The following is a 23,638-nucleotide window of genomic DNA, read 5'->3' on the forward strand; positions in this document are numbered from 1 at the left end:
ACTTAGTCAACAGTATCAAGCTGTTTCAAAACATTATAGTGATAGTATTATTTTATTTTAATAGTGCTATGTGCATTTTGCTTACATGATATTAAGATATCAGATTTTTTTTTTTTTTTTGGTCTCAGTTGACAGTAGCTGCATATGTGCATCTCAAGTTGCCTTTCATCTTTTCATCTCCTTTTGAAGCTGCACTCTTCCTTCCTCTTTAATTTAATTCAAAATTTGAGTCATGCTGCCGTGTGACTCACGTCAACTTTCATCTGTCTCTATATGAACTTTCCCAGGGTCTCTCTCCCCTTCTTCTCCTCTAGCTGCTGCCCCGATCACTCCATCCCACAAACAGGAGGGGGTTAACATCTCTAAATGCAGCTGGGAAGAAAAAATAGAGAGAGAATCCTTCGCTGCCTATTAGCATCTTGTCCTTGACATCATTATTCCTCCGGCATGGCAATGTTCCACGCCTATGACCCTCCCGCAGGAAATAACCCCAGCGCCACACCACAACAAAACATGCAGGAAACAACATGTCTCACAGGCAATTGCCCACAGGGTGTCTTACAGTCCTTGGCTATTTATGTCTTGAGCATTAACACAGTCAGTTTGTTCAACTGCTTATTTTCTTTCCTGGACTCCATTACTTACAGCAAGCATTTCAATAAGGAAACACATAAAAATGCATTAGCTTTTTAGCAGCTGCATAACAGAGATATTTATTTTTCTTTATGAGCTGAGTAATAAAGGCTGATGCCAGAAAGGGTCAAAAAGAAGTTGGCGGTAGCTTTTTAAGCCACACTGCTGGTAAATATCTCTGGGTGATGACATCTTGTCATTTTAATTGTCCTGTGGGTTAATAAAAGTGTTTGCGTTTTAGCTCAATGTATTGTTACATTAAGTGCAGCCTGTTTAAAATCAGCTTCTACTGCTCATTTAAGGACAGAGGAGCAACAGCCTGGACCTGCTCAGGCATCTTGTCAACAATACAGAAAGAACAACTGTACATGCTCCCCTCCATGTCAAGGACAGGATCATTCAAAGCAAGATCACACCTGGTCACTGCCTGCCTGTGTGTCCCTGTCAGTGTCGATGTGGAGAAACGGGACTGGGTGAGTTGTTTTAAAGTTGGTGCATGACAGGAGGTATCTCCAGCCTTCCTCCCCTCTCTCTCTCTCTCTCTCTCTCTTTTGTGCTGTCCCCCACCCCCTGTCCTCCTCCACCTCTCTTGCCTGTCTTTATTATTAGTGGCAGCTAGATGCAGTGGACTGGAAAATACCCATCGAGAAACAAACCCACATCTGCATATTACAGCCCTGTTTCACGTCTGCCATGAGCGAATAAATTAATACATGAATAACAACGAAAATCATCCGTGAGTTACTTTGCTCGCTCTCTAAATGGCATTGTGTGTGTGCATGTGTGTGTTTACATGTTTGTGTGTGAGGACCAAGAGGAGTTTTAGTTGTGTTTTTCAGCCATGCTCACCAGGGTCGGGGCGTATTTGCATAAAACCTTTACAAACTGTTATATAGACAGTACAAAAGGTAATATCATGTTAGATGGAAATTAATATTGATTTAGAGTCAGTATATCCTAAAACATCATTATCATTTTGCCATTAAAACCAAAATCTACACATTTCACAATTTATTACTATAACTACATGCAAGACATGTATATGTTTTGTTGTTTTTTTTTTTTTTATTTTACCTCACCTTATTCAACTCTTTAGGTCTGTTTTTTTTCTTACCCAAAACTGAGGGTATTACCATAGTAGATGCCTGGTGTTGTACATAGTCTAAAATGGACTGAGATCGTTTTGTAAATTTGAGGCTGTACAAATAAAGCTGACTTGGGGACATAAATTAATTTTACAACTTCCTCTCTCCACCTGCCATTCCTTAAAAATGAGCTCTTATATAACTACCATCCATTTATTACAGCATGCACTATAATATGACATGAATATGCATAAAAGCAATTTTTACACACTAAAACTATGGATAAAACAACAATTTAGGTTACAGGAAATGCACTTGATTTCCCTACTGGTTCTGTTTATCCTACTGCAAATACAGAGTGTGCTAACATTTAGTTAAGTGTGTCTTTTTCATTTAGCTGGAATTTGGAACAAACCCAGATATGACAACGTTGTTTGTTTCTCAGTGTGAAATAAAGGAGTAAAGATGTGAGGATGAGATGATGTGTGTTTTCCTTTGTGGATGTACTGTCATCCATGCTTGTGAGTTGTCTATTTCTGTGTTTGTTAGTGCATCATACGTGCCCTCCTCCCACTCTCCCTCTCTTCCCACTCCACCTAGTTTACATCTGTTTACTAATGCTTGTCTACTTCAGTTTAACAGCGAGGGTCTCCAGAGGTCTACCATGCTGCACACCAACAAATGCTCCAACGCTGTTTGACTACTATGGTGCTGATTCCACTGATTCAATGTGATACAAGGGCTCTCATGAGATTAGATCAAATTCCAACCTTGAAACATCCCTAACATCCCAGAAACTCTGGTTCTGGCATCTGATAGTGCATTGCTTCCGTTGGCAAAAGGCAGTGGATGTGAAGAATGGGAGGTATGTGTGAACTTTGTGAACTGTGAGACAGAGCAAACTTTCAGGGGCCATATATCATGTATCCATCAAAAGACATCTCTGCCCCACTCTGTAAATGACAGCGTTTTTCTACTTCTGTTTCTCGCTCTCTCACACCACCCACCCTCTCTATTCAAGCAAGCCTCTCAATCTCCTTTCTAATCTTTACCCCTTCCCCCTATCTCGGCCTTGCCAATGTGCTCATTCCCCGCTTAGAACCTCCATCCTCCTTGTTCCTCTCCCTCATCTGCTTTATCATCTCCCCTTTACTCTTGCCTAGCTTTTCCCTCACTAAACCTCCATCCTAGTCCCTGGATACAGCTGGTAATAAGTCACTCTGCTGTAATTTTGCCCTTCTAAAGGCCCATAATGATGGGGCTCAGAGGATAGCTAAGGTGGAGGAGAGATGGGGGGGTGGGGGTTAAAGGGACTCTTCCATGCTCAGAAAGTAAGCATTTCATGGCCCTTTTTGCAATGAGCCTCTGGAGAAAGAGGGCTAAATCAGCCAAAAGAGAAAGAGAGAGAGAAAGAGGCTCATCAGATCCCACTGTACGTTTGTTATTTCTATACCTAATGCACGGCATGTCTGATGTTGTTCAGTCTGTGCTGGAGGAGACACACACACACACACCGATGGAACATTTTTACACCAATAAAAAGCCAATGAATTAAACTCCATTGGAGTCTGAGAATAAAAAAGGGCACAGTAACAGGGAATGAGGGCAACAGTAAGTGAGAAAGAGAAACAGAGAGAAAAACACTGATATTTTCTGACATTTAGCAAACTGGCAAACAGTTCAATTCATTTAGCAGATATGTCTGTGGCAGCTGTGGCAATATGGGTTTGTGTGCCAGACAGGCCAGATAAGGGCTGATAGTGAGATTCGCTTGGCCTTCTCCACAGACAAAGCCAGTCAACCTGTCAGAGTGCGGGTAAACACAGACATCGGATGATTTCTGAGAGATGTGCCCCGCTCCCTGTGGCCTTATAAGCAGCGCTCCTCATGTTTCTCGCTCCACTGGACCCTGTGTGTCAACCCAGTATGCCTGCCGACCTTTTCTCAGTTTGAACTGCCGTCACACACAAGGGCGCACCCTGGGGCAAAGCAGAGCGGAAGGAGAGAAGGACACGAGTGTGTGGGGGGAAATCAGAGCTAGATGGGTGGGACCAAAGTGCAGGAACTACACAGTCATTTCAGGCATTTCAAGAGAAATACAGATTTGTCCACAGCAGAAGGAAACAGCACAGGAAAGAGTGTTTTTAGTTACTAAAATTCAATTATTTGGAGCATTAACACCACGCAACATCAACATGTTATGCACATGTGTGGTGTGTACCAAAACATGGGGAGGGAGAAGTCATTTCCCTCTGCTAGGGGGAAAAACAATAGGAAAACAGCAAGGCAGCACAAAAATAAAACGCAGATGCACAAGTGCATTCATGCAGAAAATCCTTGTCTTTAATCCAATTCCTCACACTTTATTAAAACAGAGTGAGAGAGATAGAGTCAGACAGGGACCGTGATGAAAAGACTAACCAATAAGAAAAGCCGCACATTACACAGGCACGTACTAACATACACACACACACACACACTGCAAAAACTATGCACAAATCAAAGGAAAGTGAGATATGGAGGACCACGAGAAAAAAAAATGCAAATTCTCTTTCTCCTCCACATCCACACATGACACATTTATGCCTCCTCACAAAGCTAAAGAAGATTAACACAATAGAGAATGCAAACAGGACGTTGTCACACTGTTAGATTTACAGATCCACAGGCCCCTCTGTTGGGTCATATCAGGACAAGCTCTTGCCCACTGTTTCCATCTATTTTCTTTTCTTTTCATCATCTGCCCTGAAAAGGAAGGTGATTTATAGAAGCACACAGTTCAGCCACGTGTGCGTTAGTGACAGAGAGCATGAGCGCAAGTGTGACTGCATTTGCATGAGGCATTTCCATCGGGGCCGTGGTATGTTTTAATTGTCCGTCTATATTTTGGTGTGTCTGGCTGGGTGTCTTTGGTCAGGATTAATAACAATCCTAATTATAAAGGATTAAGGGTTGTCTCCCACCGAGGGGCCCACTCTTTGCAGCTCAATGATGGGTCAGAAGAAGCCCAAGGTCTCTCAGCCTCTCCGCTGAGATGGCAGCACTGGAGGAGAAAAGGAAGCAGATAGGGTTTCATGCTCACATCACCAGGACACTTAAGCCTACTACCTAACACACAGACACATGAGTCCTTTACAGTAAGTATCCCATAATAAAACACATGTAAGGGTATCTGTGATATCCTACCGATTTTAATTATGAATCTACTTGAACTAATAATAAGAGCAGCAGACTGGGTGACAGACAGTCAGTATTGTGATAACTCAGAAAAATTAGGTCTTGAGATTTGACTTGGACTTGACCTACTTGAAACCTAATTTCCTTGAAGGCTAATGCACGCTGAATACATTTTCTCCTTATAAAACATTATCGTTATGATTTCTTTTGCCTTTTGCCAGCAGGACTGTGTCGCATTTACTACACCATTGTATAGGGATCCATTTGTAAACACATTTCTATGTAGTGGTCAAAACTCCATCATTTATGTTTAACATTACAGGACTTGAGAGTAACAGGTCTATAAAGATGACAGAAGCAGAGACATTTTACACTGTGTGAATTTAATCAACAAGCTTTTGCATTGAAAGGACTGTGCTGTTAATAAAACCTTGAAAAGAAAATTGTTGAAGATCTGAAGGACTTCCAACTGACCTGCACATACTTTCCTTTCTCACAAAAACATGCAATTGCCTGTCCAGATTTTGGGAATATAAAATATAAATATTCTGCTTTTGAAACAAATAATGTGTTATTAGTTTTTATAAACATGCTGATTTGGTGACAGGTTTGATTTATGCAATGTACTGCATTGTGTTTCTTTTAAAAGTGTCCTTGAGCAAAGGACTGAACTCCTGTCAGGAGCAAATAAATGTGTCCAATATAAATTTTGTGGGGACGTAGACAAATGTAGAGTCATTTAAAGGTGCTCTTGCAATAACACATTCATGCAATCAAACATCTTATACATACCCTTGTGAAAAAAAAAAGTAAATTAAGAAGCCAGAAAACAAACAAGCTACAAGACAATTAAACTGTATTGCAAACATTCCTCACTATGAATGTTTGGATGCACTGCAACTTTCCTTTGCGCACATGACACACTAACATGTGTGTGGGCAAAATCTCCAACAAGACATTCTCCAGGAGATCAACACAACCCTCCACCTATTAGTAGGATCAGTATCATCATTACAGGACATGCTATAATAGGGGGCCTCTTGTAGCCGTAGCATCTTTTATAATGACAAAAACGAAGGAGGAAATTAGGTGACGTGTATTTTCAGGTAGCACGTGTAACGTAAATGACATAAATAGTTTTTATTTATCAGGTAACTTCATACAAAGTGCAGTTGAGGGAACAAAACCTAATCCTAATCAGTTTTGCAGCTCTCCCATTTGCCCTTAAACCAGCAACAGTTCTCTCTGGTTTGACCTGCACACAGTTTCTCCTGGTACTGTGCAGCATATATGGTGACTTACAAAGGTTGAAAGAAAGGTTTTTGGGAAAAATAAGCATTATTAGTGCGAATGCAAGTGATGTCAATGTTTTTGTCAAATAAACAATGACATATCAACAGCCGGCAAATATCTTTCCACCAGCAGTTACTGCTCTAGTTACATTTTTTCACTGTCATACTGAAATATTGCAAGCGTTGCCTTTGTGTTACTTTTTAGACAGAATGAAATATAGCCAACATTAGCAGGCATAAAAGAACTACAACAACCTAAAAATACTTTATGTTTTCCTCTTGTTGAGAAGTTTTTCTGAAGTTTCTTTGGGAAAACTCTTTGCTTCACATATGTTGATGGGAAACACAATTACTGTTTAATTTTGGCCACATTTTAAACATTCCCTTAAATAAGCAACATAGTGTCTTCAATAAGTCATTACCACATCAATTTTAAAATGCCTGTATAAAACATGTGTTCACAGTTCATTTTTACCCCTCATTTTATCACTCATGAAGCATTAATGAGCATGGCTACATAAATTAGCACTGAACTCACATTGTCAACCAAACATCTGGATGTCTTCTCTCCATCTGTATATGTCAGCAAGCTCTACACATTACTATCCATGAAAACAGAGCTAAACTACTTGATCATTGACACACACCTCTTTCAGTAGGATTGGCTGCACTGCATATCCAGCACCCAAGCCTGAAGGAAGGGGAGAAAAGGAAATATAGAGAGGAAGGAGGGGATACAGAGGAGAAAAGGAGAAAAGCCTGGACCCACTGTCAGCTCGCTGAAGCAGAGACGGAGGGAAATACACGCCGACACGGAGATGATTTGCTTGGGAAAACACACACACACACACGCACACGCACACGCACACACACACACACACACACACACACACTCGCGCACACACAGACGTGCGGACACACACACACACACTGATTTAAAAGAAAAAAAATAAAGCAATCTATAAACATCCACCAGAGACCAATGCCTTACTGTACATATTTAATGTGACATAAACACAGAGGCACCAAAGGACATATTTATGCTTCCACTGTGCAAGTTACAGACTCCGCAGCATGTACGATTTCTAAAAATATCTGAAGCAGACATGCAGGATGCACACATACATACACAAACAAACAAAAACACACACGCACGCACACACACACACACACGCAAACACAGCCAAGATGCTGTGGTGGAGCTGAGGACACAGCATGGCTGGCTGCCTGGGGGAGTCAGCAGAAGGTGAGCAGAGATAAGGCTGTGTGATTGTGACTGCATGTCAGAGAGAATCTGCACACCACAACCGTTCAGCGTGCCCTGTTCCACACACACACACACACACACACACACATATTACACAACACATAAACACATACCCACAAACTGATATATATGCTTTCTACATCACCTGCAGCAGTATACCAAATATCTCTGCATATGACATGAGATTCTGATATATTATAAAATGTATTAAGTTTGTTCCATGCATGCTAGTCTGCACAGCGGGGCAGTATCCTGACACATCAAGCCAACCTCAAAGTCCAAATGATCAAAAACTTTGCATCGCCTTGTGTGTTTTGTTGCACTTGAAAAGACAGCAAACACTACGGCTGAGGAGGAGCTGACTGTGAACATGCTCTTTAGGTGCAACTGAAACTGATCGGTCTTCTTTTTATTTGTAATCCAAAGACCCAGCATTGAGAAGACAAACCCCACATTTTTACACCACTATGAGTCTATTTCAACAGTTAAGCATATGTTTCATAAAAAGTTGCAGATCTCTAAGAGTTTGCTTTGAACAGAAATAGTGGAGTCTTTTGTTTGTTGAACAAAATTAAAAAAAAAAGGTGGAGTTGAAAATCAAATAGTTATTGCACAAAATCTGTAAAATCACAGATTCCCTAGTTTTGAACAGCCTGTCAGACAGCTCCATCCCACCGCCTGCCTGTGCTGTATATTGAACATGCTGAATCAGGCAAACAGCTGCTGATATGGGCTGATTAGAACCTAGAGAGGCAGTGCATGAATGCTGTGGATGGTGTGTGTATGAATGAATGGATGGAAATTTTCATGTCTACATGTCATGAAAAAAGGGGAGGATATATATATATATTCACGTAAAATAAGAAAGAAAGCAACATACAGATGCACATGCAAAAGTAAAAAAAAAAGACAAATAAATAAAAATGGACCTGTACATGTAAAATGAAAATAAAAAAAACAGAAATAAGACTCAATCAGTCTGTGTATGATTGCTAAAAGCTGAGTTTCAGCCCTGGGTATATAACATTCTTATAAGCTAAGGCGTTGACCATACTAACAGAGATGAATCTGAAAACGCTGCTGGCTGTTGAAAGTTTTCTGTCAGTTGTGGCATTTCCGGAACAATTTCTAAATGGCTTGCTGCCCACAAAAATGTTTAAATATCTCCCTTCTCTATTTGCAACAACAAGCTACATTTGCACTTCTGACAAACTCTGTGATCTACTCTTCTCCTCCTCCTGTCTTGTTAGATTTCAGCTTCTATAGAACCATATGTTGGCTCCTCGTGTTTTTGTGCGTCTGTTGTCAGATAATGCACATAACTATCACAACTGCTACCTACCAAATTTAATATTTCATGTTCATGGAGACTTTTGACAAAATAGAAAAGAAATTTCAATGACACAACCATGAATTAGGAATCACAGGCACTAGAAAACAGCCTCCTAACATTGCTGGCAAGTTGATGTACAGTTGCGTGTTGTGGGATGTATCTCGCCCTGTAGCAATCACCAGCATATTCAAAAGTCTCAGTTTTTTATGTCTGCAATTTGAAGTGTGTTTGCCAACTTTTGATGATGGAGGCCAAAACAGAAATAATATATATTTCAAAGTACCGACATTAGCATGATAGCCTTCAGGGTCTGCATTTAATTTCTCATTCACTTTTCTCACAGTCGAAAAATACTATATATTCTGGCTGAAATTGCAGTGCTTTCAAGTCATTGATTCTTGAATTTATCACAGAGTACACAGAGTACACTGCTTTGTGTATATAAAATGATTGTGGCCCATCAGAAAACACAACACCTTTGAGATTTTCAGGTTCTTGGATCACTTTAGACATTGTCATATTTACAGTGAGTTTCAGTCCAGTCCCTCTCAATTAAATAATCCCAATTTGATTTACACATATGACACATTATTAATGATAATTACTAACATTCTTGCATAACCCTTTATGGAGATAAAATAAACAAAGCCTAAAGTTATCCCAAGAGGACAAAGTGGGATTATATTTATATTAACAGTCCAGTGAAACAGCTCTTACAAGGATTTTTATATCAAGACAGATTCAGAGCCTCTGAGACTCAGTGTCATATAAATATGAACAGTGAACTATAAACATCTGGAAACTGCCACTTTGACACAAGACAAAGTTCTTTGTTTTATTTCTATAAAGGGTAAAATAAGTTATTGCAAACTGAACTACACTGAGCTCACAGGATGACTCTAAAGCACTAAAATCATCTCATTTAAACTCATTAAGATAAACAATGTATTTTTAACTTTATGCAACTGTTCCAGTGGCACAACATTCAGGTTTACAAACAGAGCGTTCCCCAGATATCACCCAAAAGGAATGTTTTTTTTATTTTTTAACTTTTATTTAATGGCACTTGTTTGTGTGTTTAGCAAAAACCGACTTAAATTGCACAAAAGGACTTCCATAAGCATCGGTCCTCTGCTGCCTTAGAAATATAATTCCAGAGTCATAACCATATGAGTTTATCACTGGGGTGATATTATTCCACTTACTTTTAAAAACGTAATATCCTGATGTTAAGAAAAAGCCTGTTTCAAATGGTGCTGGTTGAAGTCCTGCCAAGCTGTTTTAGAAACACAGACTGAGAAACAAATGCACAGATACAAACTCACCAGCCTCCAAACAAATCATGTACCAGGCTCTGGTGACTGTTGACAGTGTGCATTTCCGGAGGCCATATATAAGCCATGTCACACAGACATTTTCCAGCTTAGAAACCTGCTGTGCACAGACACAATCACCATGTTTCTCCCTGTCAAGAACCAAATAAGCAGCCATTTAAAACTGCAGCCCTTCAGTCTTCAGACAACCTGTCGTGACTAAAGATCCATTCACATGACAATTAGCCCTTGAGCTGGGTTTCCAAAAAAAATATTTTCTAATATGTTTAACTGTTTTGGGTACCATGTGTGTGTGTGTGTGTGTGCGTGTGTGCATCCTTTTCCATCCAAGGCTGTAGAAAGAGCAAAAGACAGACCAGGAGTGTGAACAGGTCAAACTTAACTGAGAAACTGATTCCCCTACAGCAGAGTCCTAATTGAGACTGTGACTAGAATGACAAAATGTCCAACTTCACCCCAGCTGCATCACTCCCAGGAACATGACCATCAAACACAACCAGCACTTAATTAGCTTCTCACTTAGCTGACTTCACTCAGCTCTGCTGTGTGTGTATGAGCGTGTGTGTTTGTGTATGTCCTCAGCCCAGGGCTCTGTCTGAATGCATTTCAGCAAATACAATCCAATTTGTTTAACTTCTACTGAATACAAGTAGGGGGGGGGGGGTGGGGGGTATTGGCACACGTAGGCTGGTGACTGTGAACAGTGAGAGTGGGATTCTGTTAAAATGCATTGCCTTATTGTGCTAGACAGTGTTAGAAAATCCTGTGGCATAGAACCTTATCCAATGTTCTGCATCTATATTAAATTTTGCAGCAATAAACAAACAAACGGGCAGTGAAGCACTGCTCCAAGCCTACCTGTGTTGCTTGGCATCTTCCCATTGCTGATCTGCTTGAGTCTCTTCTGGTGGGATTTGCCATTGTAGTGAATCTGGGCCTGTGCAGCTGAGTTGAGTTGGATGTTGCAGACCTCACACAATGTATAGCTCCGCTGCTTCCTCTCCTTTTTGGGTCTGTAGAGTACAGAAGGCAGGGCGCCTCCTGGTGACTGCTCATCTGGTATTGCACCTTCATCCTGCATATCGTAGCCAGTATCGGCATCCATCTGAGCACTTATCCCACAAGCAAAACCCTTCCTGTCCAGCTCAGTGTTCAGCAGAGCTGATGGGCTGAACGGACGTTTCATACCTGTGGTAGAAAAAGAGTAGAAGTCAGGTGAGCCTTCCTTTTCCAAAACACCTCAGTTTTAGTATTTGCAGCACAGTGTGCAACACAGTGTCCTGTGTCCTGTGGATGGACGTATCACCTTCTTCAGTCTGACCTGATCTGGCTGATCCAGCATACACAGCCACCTTGTTAAAACCTGATAGCCACAGAGGGGCCACAGGCAAAAATATGCTTGATTCCCCAACATTTGCAGAGGAGGGTGTGGAACCTGACCCCACTCCTGTCTAACGTAAGTCGTGCTTGTCAGCATCCTCCAAACACTGTGGCACCTGCACTCTGTGCACACTCACAAAGGCAGGGAACACACCAAACTGGGCACAAATGCATACAGTTCAAGTGGCGATGATCCTCGGGTGCAGCAATGCACCACTTGGGGGAGACAGAGTGCTGCAGAGGGGCTCTCTGAGGTCCGGTGAGGCCCCTCAGTCAATCAATTTCACTTGTGATGACTCCATGTCTGCTTGCTGTCTGTGTACCCTGCAAGCCAAAATGCAGTAGCAGTGGCTGTGCTGCCTCTGTGGAGGACCTCAGCCAGAGTGTGCCTTGATCAGATAGGCGGCAAAACACATGGGAGGGATTATGTCAAGGCACTGATGGTGTTTGCTGACATTAAAGTTTAAATTAAAACAGCTCCAACTATGTAACAGCAACTGCATTAAATAAAAGTGCACAAGTTTTTAAATCGGAACGCATCTCCCAGAGACAAGCAAGAAAAGTGACATTTTTGTCAAAAGTGGCCAACGCACTTTTCCAGGGAAAGCTCTGTGGTCGGAGAGGAATTCTTCCCAGGACAGAGAGTCAGAAAGAAGAGCTGTTTCATATGCAGCTATTGTCTCTATAAATAAATGAATAGATAGGTCTACAGTAGCTCTGTGAAGGATTGAGACATTACCGTTGGAAAAAGTCCCTGAAAGCTGCTCCTGGCTTTTTGCCTCTACCTCGAGTTATTTACGTAAACACCCAAACTGCTGAAACACACACACATACACGGAGACCGAAATAAAGTGCGGTTTATGATGCATACATACTGTACCTATATTAGTTGTCCTAAACTCACACAACACACATACACACAGCGCTCAAAAACACATTAGGACAAGCAGCCGCCATGAAAGCTGCTATTCAGGTTGCCAATCTGGGAGCACTCAAGAGGCTCGATCAGATGTTTTCTCAAAAGCTTTGAGCAATCCTGCTTTCTGGCACCGAATGAAAAAAATCTCTGTGGTTCTTAACCATACAACCTCCTCAAACCCACTCAGTTAGCTGCCCCAAATTAGCATGGCTGTAAAAGCAAAACCCTTAATGAAGACCTACAAACATAACATGCAGAGAAAATTATATCTGTCTTCCACCACAACCTTATAGCTGGAGACACTATCACAGAACATCAACCAATCCTAACACTCATATAAAATGAGTTATCTGACAACCTCCATGATCGCTCGTGTTTTGTAGATAAAAAGATCATCTAATGTCTAGTCTGCAAAAGTGAGTCTTGACCTCATGCTTGCGACTTTGTAAAAGTGTATTTTAACTACTGTACTTGTTGTCATAACCATGACCATTACCATAGAGACCGATTTGGCACATATCAGACACAATCTTCTCATTGTCGAAAAAAAAAAAAAACCAACATGGTTTAGCTTTAGATACTTTAGATATTTTTGCTTTTGTGCAATATTTCTATAGGTAAAACTTAATTTGGAGCTTTCATAGCATATATACACTCTATGTCAAAAAATTGGAGAGCATAGAGAAAATTTCTTTGTTTTGGAGCTACATAAAATATATCTCATATTTCCAGTCTTTTGGTGACGATGCTTTTTAACTCAGTTATCTAAAAAGTGAAGAAAATGTCATTTTAAATGCCAAATGTGCAATTTTGCATGATGTTTAATCTGTTTAACATCAAAACAAAACTGTGCCAGACAATTTTGTTTTGATGTTGAACAGATTTGAACTGAACCTTACTTGCCACAGTTATAACAGTTTTGGTTATTTCAGAGATGAGCTTGGTATTTTTGTTCTACTGTTTTAAAGTGGATGGGCCTTAGTTAGAAACTGCAATGAAGTCAAACATTGATGGCATGAACCTTTCTATAACATAAATATTTATTGTAATACTGAAGTGAAGGATCTTCAGTATTAAGTTTCTGGTACCTGGACAGTGAACACGACAAGCTGTGAAGTTGCTACAGTATGAATCTACCTGCAGAAAGGAGGTTCACCTGGGCCAAGAGGTTTTTACAGCCTTCACTTATGCATATGTTACTGCGTTTGTCCTGAATGGCCTGCAGAGACTTTAAACTCTTACAGCTCTCTGTAGGAGCCGTGTGAGACAAGAGGCCATGCTGTAACTGCACACAGAGATCTGTAGGCTGACACAGGACAGGAGATTGTCAGGGGGTAACCCTGGGGGAGGCGAAGGAGAGCAGGCTGCTCTGCCAGCCTTTCCATGTCCACTGTTTCTGCTGTCTGATGCGCCCACCCGCGAACACTGCGCACCCTCCTCCCTCGGCACATGGGAACCATCAATCACTGCTGTGATCTTGCTGAAAGACCCGCTCACCCAGCACAGCAGCTCAGCAATAAAATCTCTATTTATGATCCGGTGTCTGCTGCTCACTGATCCTGAAATACTAGAGCACTTTCCCCAGTTCTAACCACTAGCCCACCTCGAAGAAGACCCCCACCCACCCTCTGTGGCCACAGTTGGTGTGGTGGCGTCAGCTCTTCCTGGTGCAGGGTGAAACTGCCCTTCAGATGCGCCAGTACAAACACTTAGGGTATGTTAGCAGCCCCTAAATCTCACTGATGAGAGGGAGACACCGACAAGTGCAAGCCAGTAGGACACAGAGATTCTCATACAGGAAGGCAGATGCTTGTGTGCACACCGCTCACACATGTCTACAGTTACGGGCGCAATCGCAAACATACGTTGCCCTCAGACTCTGTAAACAAGGAGTACACAAACATGCACAAATACGCAGAGGCATTTGGACTTGACTATATATATCCTCTGCTACTCAGGGCACATGGACTGACCTTAGCAAGATAAACAAACACCATCAACAAAAAAATGAATTCCAGGCAAGCCGACAAGCATCGCAGCAGCCAGGACACATAAATATTCTGTATACACAGCCTCAGAGGAGGTGGGCTGGCAAACATGCATAAAGAAAAAAGCAAAAGGCAGTGAGAGGAAAAAACTGCTTATTATACAGTTGGAGTAAAAAAAAACAAAAAAAAAAAAAAACAAAACAAACACCAATAGTCAGAATTCCTCAGCATTAAACAGTCCTGACAGTGAGGAGATTTGGTTTCCCTGACATGTCTCAAACAGGTAAGGATCAAAACACTCCTGACAATCAACCAGCACTTACGACACTTCACTACATCAGGTGAGTGATGGCAGAGAGACAGAAAGAGACACATGAAAATTAAAGTGAGAAGGAAAGAGAGAGAGATATATGAGAATGGGTTGGAAGAGAACACAAAGGCATATGTATAATTGGCAGAATCAAAGTATCATTACTGTCATCACTGCTGTATTGTCATTACTGCCACTACTAAAAGGGCCTGAGGTTTTTGAAGCTTCATGTCTTTGTGTCCAGTGCATCAGTGTTGATCATGTCCAGGCTACAGTTTTCTAATGAGTGCAATTATACAGGAATCAGCTCTGTGCTTCGAAGAAGCTTCAAATACTGTGTGGCTGGCTTGGGAGTCGAAGGCTGGGACCGAGTGTTTGCCATCCCTATCACCCGCAGCCCGTGCCTGAAAGTAGATAAAAAGCAGCGGCACATAAATTCATGTGTTCTTGCTAATCTTTGTTTGCAGCAGTTCTTTGGCAGCACACAGGGAGGGCATTTGTTCCCTGTGTGTGTGTGTGTGTTTGCTTGTGCATGGGCGTGTACCTGTGTGTCCTAACAAAATAAATTTTAAAATAAAAATACTGCATCACAATGGTACGGTCACTGAAGCTACATTGTATTTGTGTGTGCATGTGTGTGTGTGTGTGTGTGTGTGTGCACCTGTGCAGGTAGACCTGCACTTCAGACAGACAGATATATGAAAAAATTTGAATTTAGAGCAAACATGAGAATGAGACAGGACAGAAGTGTGGTTTTGAATATTCAAACGGGTAATAAAAAAAGAGCAGCTTGTTTAACAAACAACAAACAAACAGTCCTGGACATCCAGTGTCAACACACTCATTTAAAATCACTGTCAGAAAACAGGTATAATTAAGGATAATTTTAAGGATATGAATTTTGATTTTGTTTGGAGTAATTGCAGATTTCAGAGACACGGACATCTACGGATATAGTAGGTGTATATGGTGGAGAGCATGAGTATTACAAAACAGTGGTCCACAACCTTTATTTTTCCAATGCCTTCTGCTCATCTGCATCTAATTTGTATGATTTGCTGATTGTAAAAAACAAAGATAGATGGAAATTGTGTTCTTTGGAATGCATCCTTCTTTATTAAATACCTCAGGCATTTATCTCACCCAAGAACCTTCACTCAAACTGCAGTTCAAAACATTTTGGCTTTGTCCCAGAATTTTGCTTTGTTTGTTGCCTATTTCTACTGTCTAATTATTAAATTACATTTTTCATTGGACTTCCTGTGTGTGTCATGCACCCAATCAAGCCTAGCAGGAGAATTCAATGCCAAACACCAGGTTTTACAATTCTAAGAAGGCACACAACCACTGAGCTGAATATAAGGACTCTATCCAGTGTGGCCCTATTCATTTTTCAGCCACAAAAACAGCCTAGTCCAATTTTTGCACTACTATCCAAACATCTGTCTGCCTGAAGTGTGCTAAAGTTAGCCCATACAGGAAAACAGACCCATATTCTCACATTTCGCCACAAACTCAACTGGGGAACTGCCCAACAAGAGTAACCACAGACACTGGGAGAGGTTCCATACAACACTGGATATACTTAGACATGGGACAAACCCAGGCTCAGCCACAGTCACAACATCCACACAGAGATGAGGGACTGTGAACCAGCTGCACACACACACACACACACACACACACACACAGACACACACATACACGAGTCTTTATTCTTTCACCCTGCAGGGCAAACAATTTGGACAGTAATTTGTCCAAAGGCCTATGTGTGAGGTGTTTATTTTACAACAAGACTCAGGTACAACCTCTTGCTAGTTTATTTGAAAAACGTGTTGAAGAATTTGTTCTCAACTGGTAATAAATCCAACTAATTTCTTAAGTAGATGCCAGTTTTATCCCAGGAGGCATCTGTTGGTGGCATCAAGGACAATCGCCACTGCTGGCTGAAACAAGCACTGACTAGTGTTAGCTTCCCCTTCACTCACTTTTACTCTATGCCTTGCCAGTAACTTTTTATTCACTTCAACTATAAATTAGAGAAATGCACAGCCATTGGTATCTGATTTAGAAGATGCAGTGTTTCCTTTCAGATGTCTGTGGAACATGATTAATTCAGAGCTGCGTGGACACAGATTGTGCAAGAAATATAGATGCTTTTAGATAAGACTTTAATCCTGTATATATTTAAAAATGAGGAAAAAAAGAGGCTAAGTGAGAACGATGTGCCTCTTTCAACTCACCTCCTCTAAACACAAGTGCAATTATTGTCTTATACGCTTCAGTAGTTATCTGCAGGGCCCATACAAGCGCCTACACACCAGCGCCAGAGCCATGTAATTTTCCCACACAGCTTGTGTGACAAACAGGTAGTGCATGTGTTATGCAGACAACAGAGTGGCAGCTCCACTCTGTATAGCATGAGTGGTTGAAATGGGAGGTAGCAGACTGCTTTGAGGATAGAAAAGAAGAGGAAGGATGGAAGTTAGGCACAGGTGGGGCATGCACAAAAACACATAGCATCATCACACAAAGACAAACCTCCATCCATGCAAAACATATTTTTCCCACTAATATTTTTTTATGTGGGTAGATTATTCTACATCCTTAAATAAAAAAGTACACCACAGTGAATCAGCTGGCATCTGTGGCTAGGAATAGGTTTTGGTCTGTTTCTGTTCAAAGAGCAAAGATGATGTGTAGAGCAGACAGCTTTGTGTCACCCGTGTATGACTAAGGAATCCATTCAGTTTTGACCACAGGCTATTTAGACAAGCTTGACGAAAACAGATTCAGATACCTCAGCTGGCAGAGAGGAGAAGAGAAAGTTAGGGCTCCTGCTGTCGTGACATTAATACAATCAGGTTCGTCCTCAGTGCTCTGTCAGTGCTCTGCTTTAAATCTGTCACGTCAGCTTTAAAAACCTGTCACTGTAATGGTTTTCTACTGCAAACTGTGGTGACACCCTTACCTTAAAGGTTTCATGATGTAATATTCTCAAACTCATCTTTAAAATGTTACTTCAATTATCAGCATGAGCCTATTTGAGACATCATTTATTTTAATATGGCCCAGCCTATGTAATACTTGCATCAAACCTGCCAACACAATTCCTTTTAACAGGTCAGAAATCAGCATACAGACACAGTTGCTCCTCCTTCTCCTTTCAGCTTGATGTGCTGCAAGCATGTTGTAAACACTTTCAGGGAGCGAGAGTAAGATGTTGAAAAGCGACTGAAGGATACTGTCACCCCCCCCCCAATATACCCCATTTCTAGGTTTTGAGCTGCCAGATTCAACCTGTTACATTTCCTGTGTATTACGTGTCACTAGATGTTCCTGTAGGCACTTTCAAGGAAAGAGACTGCTTTGCTGATGCCAGAGCTGTAATGGTTACAAGCAGTCATAATGAGCTGCTTCTTTTCATGGCTGCGGAGTATCTGAGCCCGGCTGGGGAGAGTTGTAATTACTATAAGCATTTGATTGCATTAGCCTCATCCCTACCTGTCGTTAATGACATTAGTTCTGTAGGAGGAAATTCATTAGATGCGGAGAGCTGAGTCAGTCTCCCTCATATGCTGTTAGACACACTGACAAATTGCCTGCTCCACTGTACACAAATGTAATTTAGTGAGGTAGGTATTTATGCAACGCATAAGCAGACAACCACTCAAGCAAGTTCGACTCTAAGCATCTCGCATCAAATGTGGAGTATTTAAGAAAGGAAGAGAAATGGCTGTGATTTAAAATTAAACAAAATCCACAAACCTGAACATATGCACATTCGCACACACCATCACCAGTCTCAGAGAAAAGTCCAAAGGCAGAGCTGTCCCAATAAAGGCAGATATAGCACTTCTGCTGCTCCTGAAATGCTGTTTCAGCATGTGGATAAGTTGAGTGTGTTTCGGCTGTGTTGTCTGTCTGTGTGTTTGTGTGTGTTGTGGTATCTAAAAGTGAGTATCCAAACACATTACCCAGGGATCTGCTGTGGTGTTGATACAGGCATGCAAGCTGTCCTTGCCAATAAGCTGTCCCCTTCACACTCTCAGTGCCAGCTCCAACAAGAGGAAGGAATACCTTCCTGGAACTGCAAGTGCTCGATATTTATGTTGCTATACAAGGACAAGTAGAAAGAAGACATGAGAAAAGAGGACAGGGAATCTTTAAATACACTATATGGAAGGAGGCAAGATACATACAAGTACGTGGTTTACTGTACATATACTTCAAACTATCTACACTCAAACAAAAACATGTGTAAACCAGAGCCACAAATAGTATTCAATTGCTTTAAGTCAGATGGATGTTGAATCTGACAATATCATTATATATGTAAGCAAACAAAAGAAAAAAATGCAGTGCCGTTACTGTCTTGAATAGTCTTACCCTGAGACACGTTTAACAATCCAATTCAAATTGTGCTCAGAAATATGACTAGTCCTTAAAAATAAGGAGTCTTTATCTTTTTGCAAGCTATTATGTGTTTTATAAATGACCTTTTCACAGTGTTACCAGTTGACAGAGTAATGCTAGTGACATATACAGTGCCAGTTGAGTTCATTTTCTGTTTTTGCATAAACACATCAATACCAGCCACTGCAATTGAGCGCACACAGCACATTGTACTGTATATTACAAAGCATCTCACCTACTGAAAAGACACACAAATGGCTCTCAGACTATGCATCTCCCTGCCATTACTCAGATGGAGCTGTCTGCCACTCACAGTAATTTTTGCCCGCATTACAGCTCTTTGATCATGAGGCTTTGCCATGTTGGGATCTGTGATTTCACCTAATTTAATCTAATCTAGGTTTGCTTAATCTAGAACGTTTGTCAAGTTCTTAGTAAAGGAATATATTTCATTTCAAGTGTGAAAAATTGGCTGATGGCAGACACAGACTGCAAAATTAAGCTATTTGATCTCAGCAATGAATTAGCATTAGCAAAGAAATATTCAAGTTCTTTTTTTAGATTTCCATTTTAGAGAACAAAACAGTCATTACTCAACATAGCTAATCTGTTTGGGAGAAGTATTATCTAAGTGACTGAACATACCATCAAAAACGCTACAGTTTGTTTTATGCTTATGCCAATCAAGAGAAAGTGCCACATATTTGAAGTGCCAATGTGTATCTGCTGCATATGCATGGAAGAAATTATAATCAAGTCTATGGTCGTATCGGAGCATGTGGTGGAGCCTGTGCCCAACCCTTGCTGTGATCAACACAGTCGGAGCAATTGGAGCGAGGCTGCACTTTGCTGCCCCTGCAGAGGCTCCGAAAGGCAGTGATGGAGAGCAGTGGGAGTGTGGGTGGAGGGTGAATGACACTGGACTGACTTCTGTAATCTGGAGTTTCATCCACGGCAAGTTTTTGATGAGAGTCTGCTGCTTTGTTAACCCTGTGATGCTTTGACATAAAGACTACAGATGCATTCTGTGCTTGGAGGCTTTCCAGAAAAGGCCATAAGCATGGTCAGACTTGACAAACTAATGTGAGCAGGCACAGCAAAACAGACAAATGAACCGACGCATTTACACATTCACGCTCATAAATCAGTCTGCAGTAACCTCTATGCAATATCTGGATCACATGCAATCTTTTAGTGCAGAGAAACCCAGCCAGTCTGGGAGACACTGTGGTTGTGCAATGATTGATGGATTGCAATTACAGCAACACACACAGACTTCTTTTCTAACACACACAAACATGCACAATAAACACAGTAGACACTTTGTTCAAGTCCTTCATGTGATGTCTATAGAAAACCAAACTGCCATAATGCTTTAAAAAAAAAAAAAAAAAAAAAATTGGCTGGACCTTTGAACTCTGTGAGCCAATTAAGTTGTCCCCTTAATATTCCTCCCTTCACTGTGACTAAATCTGTCTCTGAACGACTAAACATCATGTTTTACCCTTCACTTCTCCATCCTGGGCCCTTTCAGTATGTGGACAGTTTCCTGGTTGATGCGAAAAGGTCAAGGGAGTCTCATGAGGAGAAATGCTGCAGCATGTGTGTGTGGGTAAAGAAATGATATAAACACCATACGTAACAACACACACCTACACACACCAGCAAATAAGCCCTCACCCCTCCCTCTTTGCAATGTCTTTCTCTTTTCTATCAGAACATAACAGACCCCGAGGAACCTATTAACACTGTTAAACTAGGCTAATTATATAGCAAACTGTTTTAACACTCAGGACGTGTGATAAAATGAGTATGTACGAGAAAGCACACATTTGCATGATTGTGTATGACGTGTGATAATGTCTGTGTGTCGTCAGTTGCTCGCACAGGATGTGAAGTGAATCAATCAGGTTGCCACTCACAATTACGGGGCTATTAATAAAAAAACATTCTGCTGTTGCCTCCTCAACATCCATAACTGCTGCAATGACTCTAGTAGGAATAGTTTTATCACCACATCAATTATTCACCACTTGGCAGTAAACAGAATTTGCATGCTCTTTATGACAGTGCAGACAATTCACTGTTGGTTATGTATCTGTTTCCTAATGTATTTTGGGATAACAGCTAGGAACAAGGGCTCGCTCTGTCACTGTCTTAGTGGTAGTGACAGAGCCAACTGGTGCTGATAGATCACACACTAAATCGCTACGAAGGAATAAATGACTGGACTGATTTAGAAGCAAAGGATCAACTTTGAGAAAAGCCCAGGAGGTGATGAGGAGCAAATACATGAGAGTACAAATATACAGGACCTACTATTCCTGAAATTATTTAGAAAGAACAGGAGTGTGTATATAGTAGAGGTAGGTATAGAAAGGGTTATTAAACAATAAAATATTTAAAATATAAAATTATATTTGGTTATATTAACAGATATTTAAATTTGAAAAAAGTGGCAGGTTTTCTGCTGCTGTGTATAAAGCAAAATGTGGTACAGAAGGAAATCAGGCAGTCCGATAAATAAGAGAGCATTTGTAAGTTATGGCATACATTTCCACAGACACATTTTTTTTTTATTTAAATAAGATCAGTTTAAAGTAATTTTCATTCAGATTTTATGTCCTAAAGTGCCCAAAATCTGCTGGAGGGAAATTTCAAACTTTTTATTGGAGTTATTATTATAACCCTTCCAGCTACTGGATAAGGCATTGTATTTTACTGGACACCTTGATGAGATTTAGATTGAGATTCAGATTGCTGAGTCCAAAAAAGTGTAACAACTGCTCATCAGGAGAAATAATAAATATCTTTTTAATCAGGAGAAATAATAAATATCTTTTTATTATCTTGTCATAATTAGCATAATTCTGTTTTAACAAAGACAAGCAGGAATTACAAAATGTAGCATAAAGGCTCTGATTGCTGCAAGTAGCATTTGTACTTGCAGCAAGTACAAATGCTACTAAGTAGGACATCAGGATAATCAGAATGGTGATGCAAAATGAGAGGATCCAGGTTTAAAAAAGTGACAGAATTTCCCTTTAAGGTTCCTGCCGTAACACAACACTGATTACTACACTATACAGTAATCAAAGTCCTTCTGTGAGTTTAATAGAAAACATTGCCAGTGAAATGCTTTTTATTGCATTTTTAAACCCAAATTATAAAATGCCAATATCATGTAACTGATTATACTACACAATCAAAATACTATTTGTTTGCTGTATTCTACTGATTACAACTTCAGCCATATAGCAGCAAAGTAACAGTCATTTGTGATGGGATATATTTTCAGTGTAACCTCCCCAACCTGGCGGCCTGGCTAACAGACATTTAACACATCATTGGGTCAGTGACATAATGATAAGCTGTTGTTGCTGTTCTACGCTGGTTATCAAACAGAATACACTCTTTGAATAGTGTGATGGATCAGTAGATACACTGGTGACAAGTGAGAATGGCACTGGGTGTCACATTAGCACTATATTTAGGTGCTGTGTGATATATGGATGCACTCTTACTTTGAAAGTTAGCCTGGGATTACTCTTGTTGATTGGATCATGAGTATGATTTAACAAAATCAAAAACAACAAAAAAAAAAAAAAAACAGGCAAACATAAAGATAAGAAAGTGAGTTAAAGGGACTTCAGTTCAATCTGTCTCTCTGAGACAACAGCAAACCCTGGAGCTTATCCATCTATCCCAGCCTGGGTGGAATAACAACTAGTGCGATATTGATACTGTATGTTTGTCTCTTATCTAATATCAAACATTAGTGCACTACAGATGGTGTAATTTAATTTAAGTGAGAAGATAGCAAAAATTGTGAAATTCATAACAATACAGTCATTATAAGTCAATGCCCTGTAGAAACCCATTAAAAGCATCTCATTTCTTACTTTATTGGATAAGTTGGGCATAAAGTACATATCATCCTTCCCACAATTCAGTATCCAGCAACAGGCTATTTTTACTAGTTCTTTGAAACAAATGTTAATCCATAAAAACTGCACACTGCAGCTTTAATGAGGACAAATGTGAACTTTTAATTGGACTTGATATCTGTTTTGATTTAGTAATTAATCGACAGATTTCTAACTGGTTGTCTTTAGAAACCAGGTCACAAGGCCAGGTCACACCAGAAAGTGGCACAGCACATCTACACAAAATATGTAGTTGTACTTGGTGATGTAGCAGCTGCTTGCAGTTAACAGTGTATAGAAAAATTGAGGGATTTGGCCATATTGTTTCAGAAATTTTCCCACCATGACAAGAACAGAGGTCTTGAAGAAACTTAAGATGTTAAATGTTTTAAGGATATTATAATAACGACTCTGAAAGTGGCTCTAAAGGTTTTTTTCTGATTCATCAAGCAGCTCCTGCAGTGTAATCCCTTCATTAATATTCATATTCATCCAAGGTGACCAGTAGAATTATGTAGATCACAGAGGCAGGACAGGGAGAGGTTATGGTGGGTGACTACTGATACATAACTAACAGA

General features: G+C 40.5%; 1 protein-coding gene across 3 annotated transcripts in view; it reads right to left on the bottom strand.

Moving 5' to 3' along the window:
- znf385c (zinc finger protein 385C) overlaps positions 1-23,638 on the bottom strand; it is a 105,448-nt gene that overhangs the window by 60,619 nt on the left and 21,191 nt on the right. For 2 of the 3 annotated variants that reach the window (XM_026325370.1, XM_026325368.1), the window contains exons 1-2: positions 18,487-18,580; positions 10,980-11,309 (exon numbers count right to left, since the gene is read on the bottom strand). In XM_026325370.1, the coding sequence (XP_026181155.1) occupies positions 10,980-11,309; positions 18,487-18,502 (346 nt within the window). In that variant the 5' untranslated portion in view covers positions 18,503-18,580. Of the gene's footprint in view, positions 1-10,979; positions 11,310-18,486; positions 18,581-23,638 lie in introns of those variants that run through there. The other variant, XM_026325369.1, reaches the window with a different exon arrangement.

Source organism: Mastacembelus armatus, chromosome 8 (genome assembly GCF_900324485.2).
Source record: "Mastacembelus armatus chromosome 8, fMasArm1.2, whole genome shotgun sequence".
NCBI classification, from domain to species: domain Eukaryota; kingdom Metazoa; phylum Chordata; class Actinopteri; order Synbranchiformes; family Mastacembelidae; genus Mastacembelus; species Mastacembelus armatus.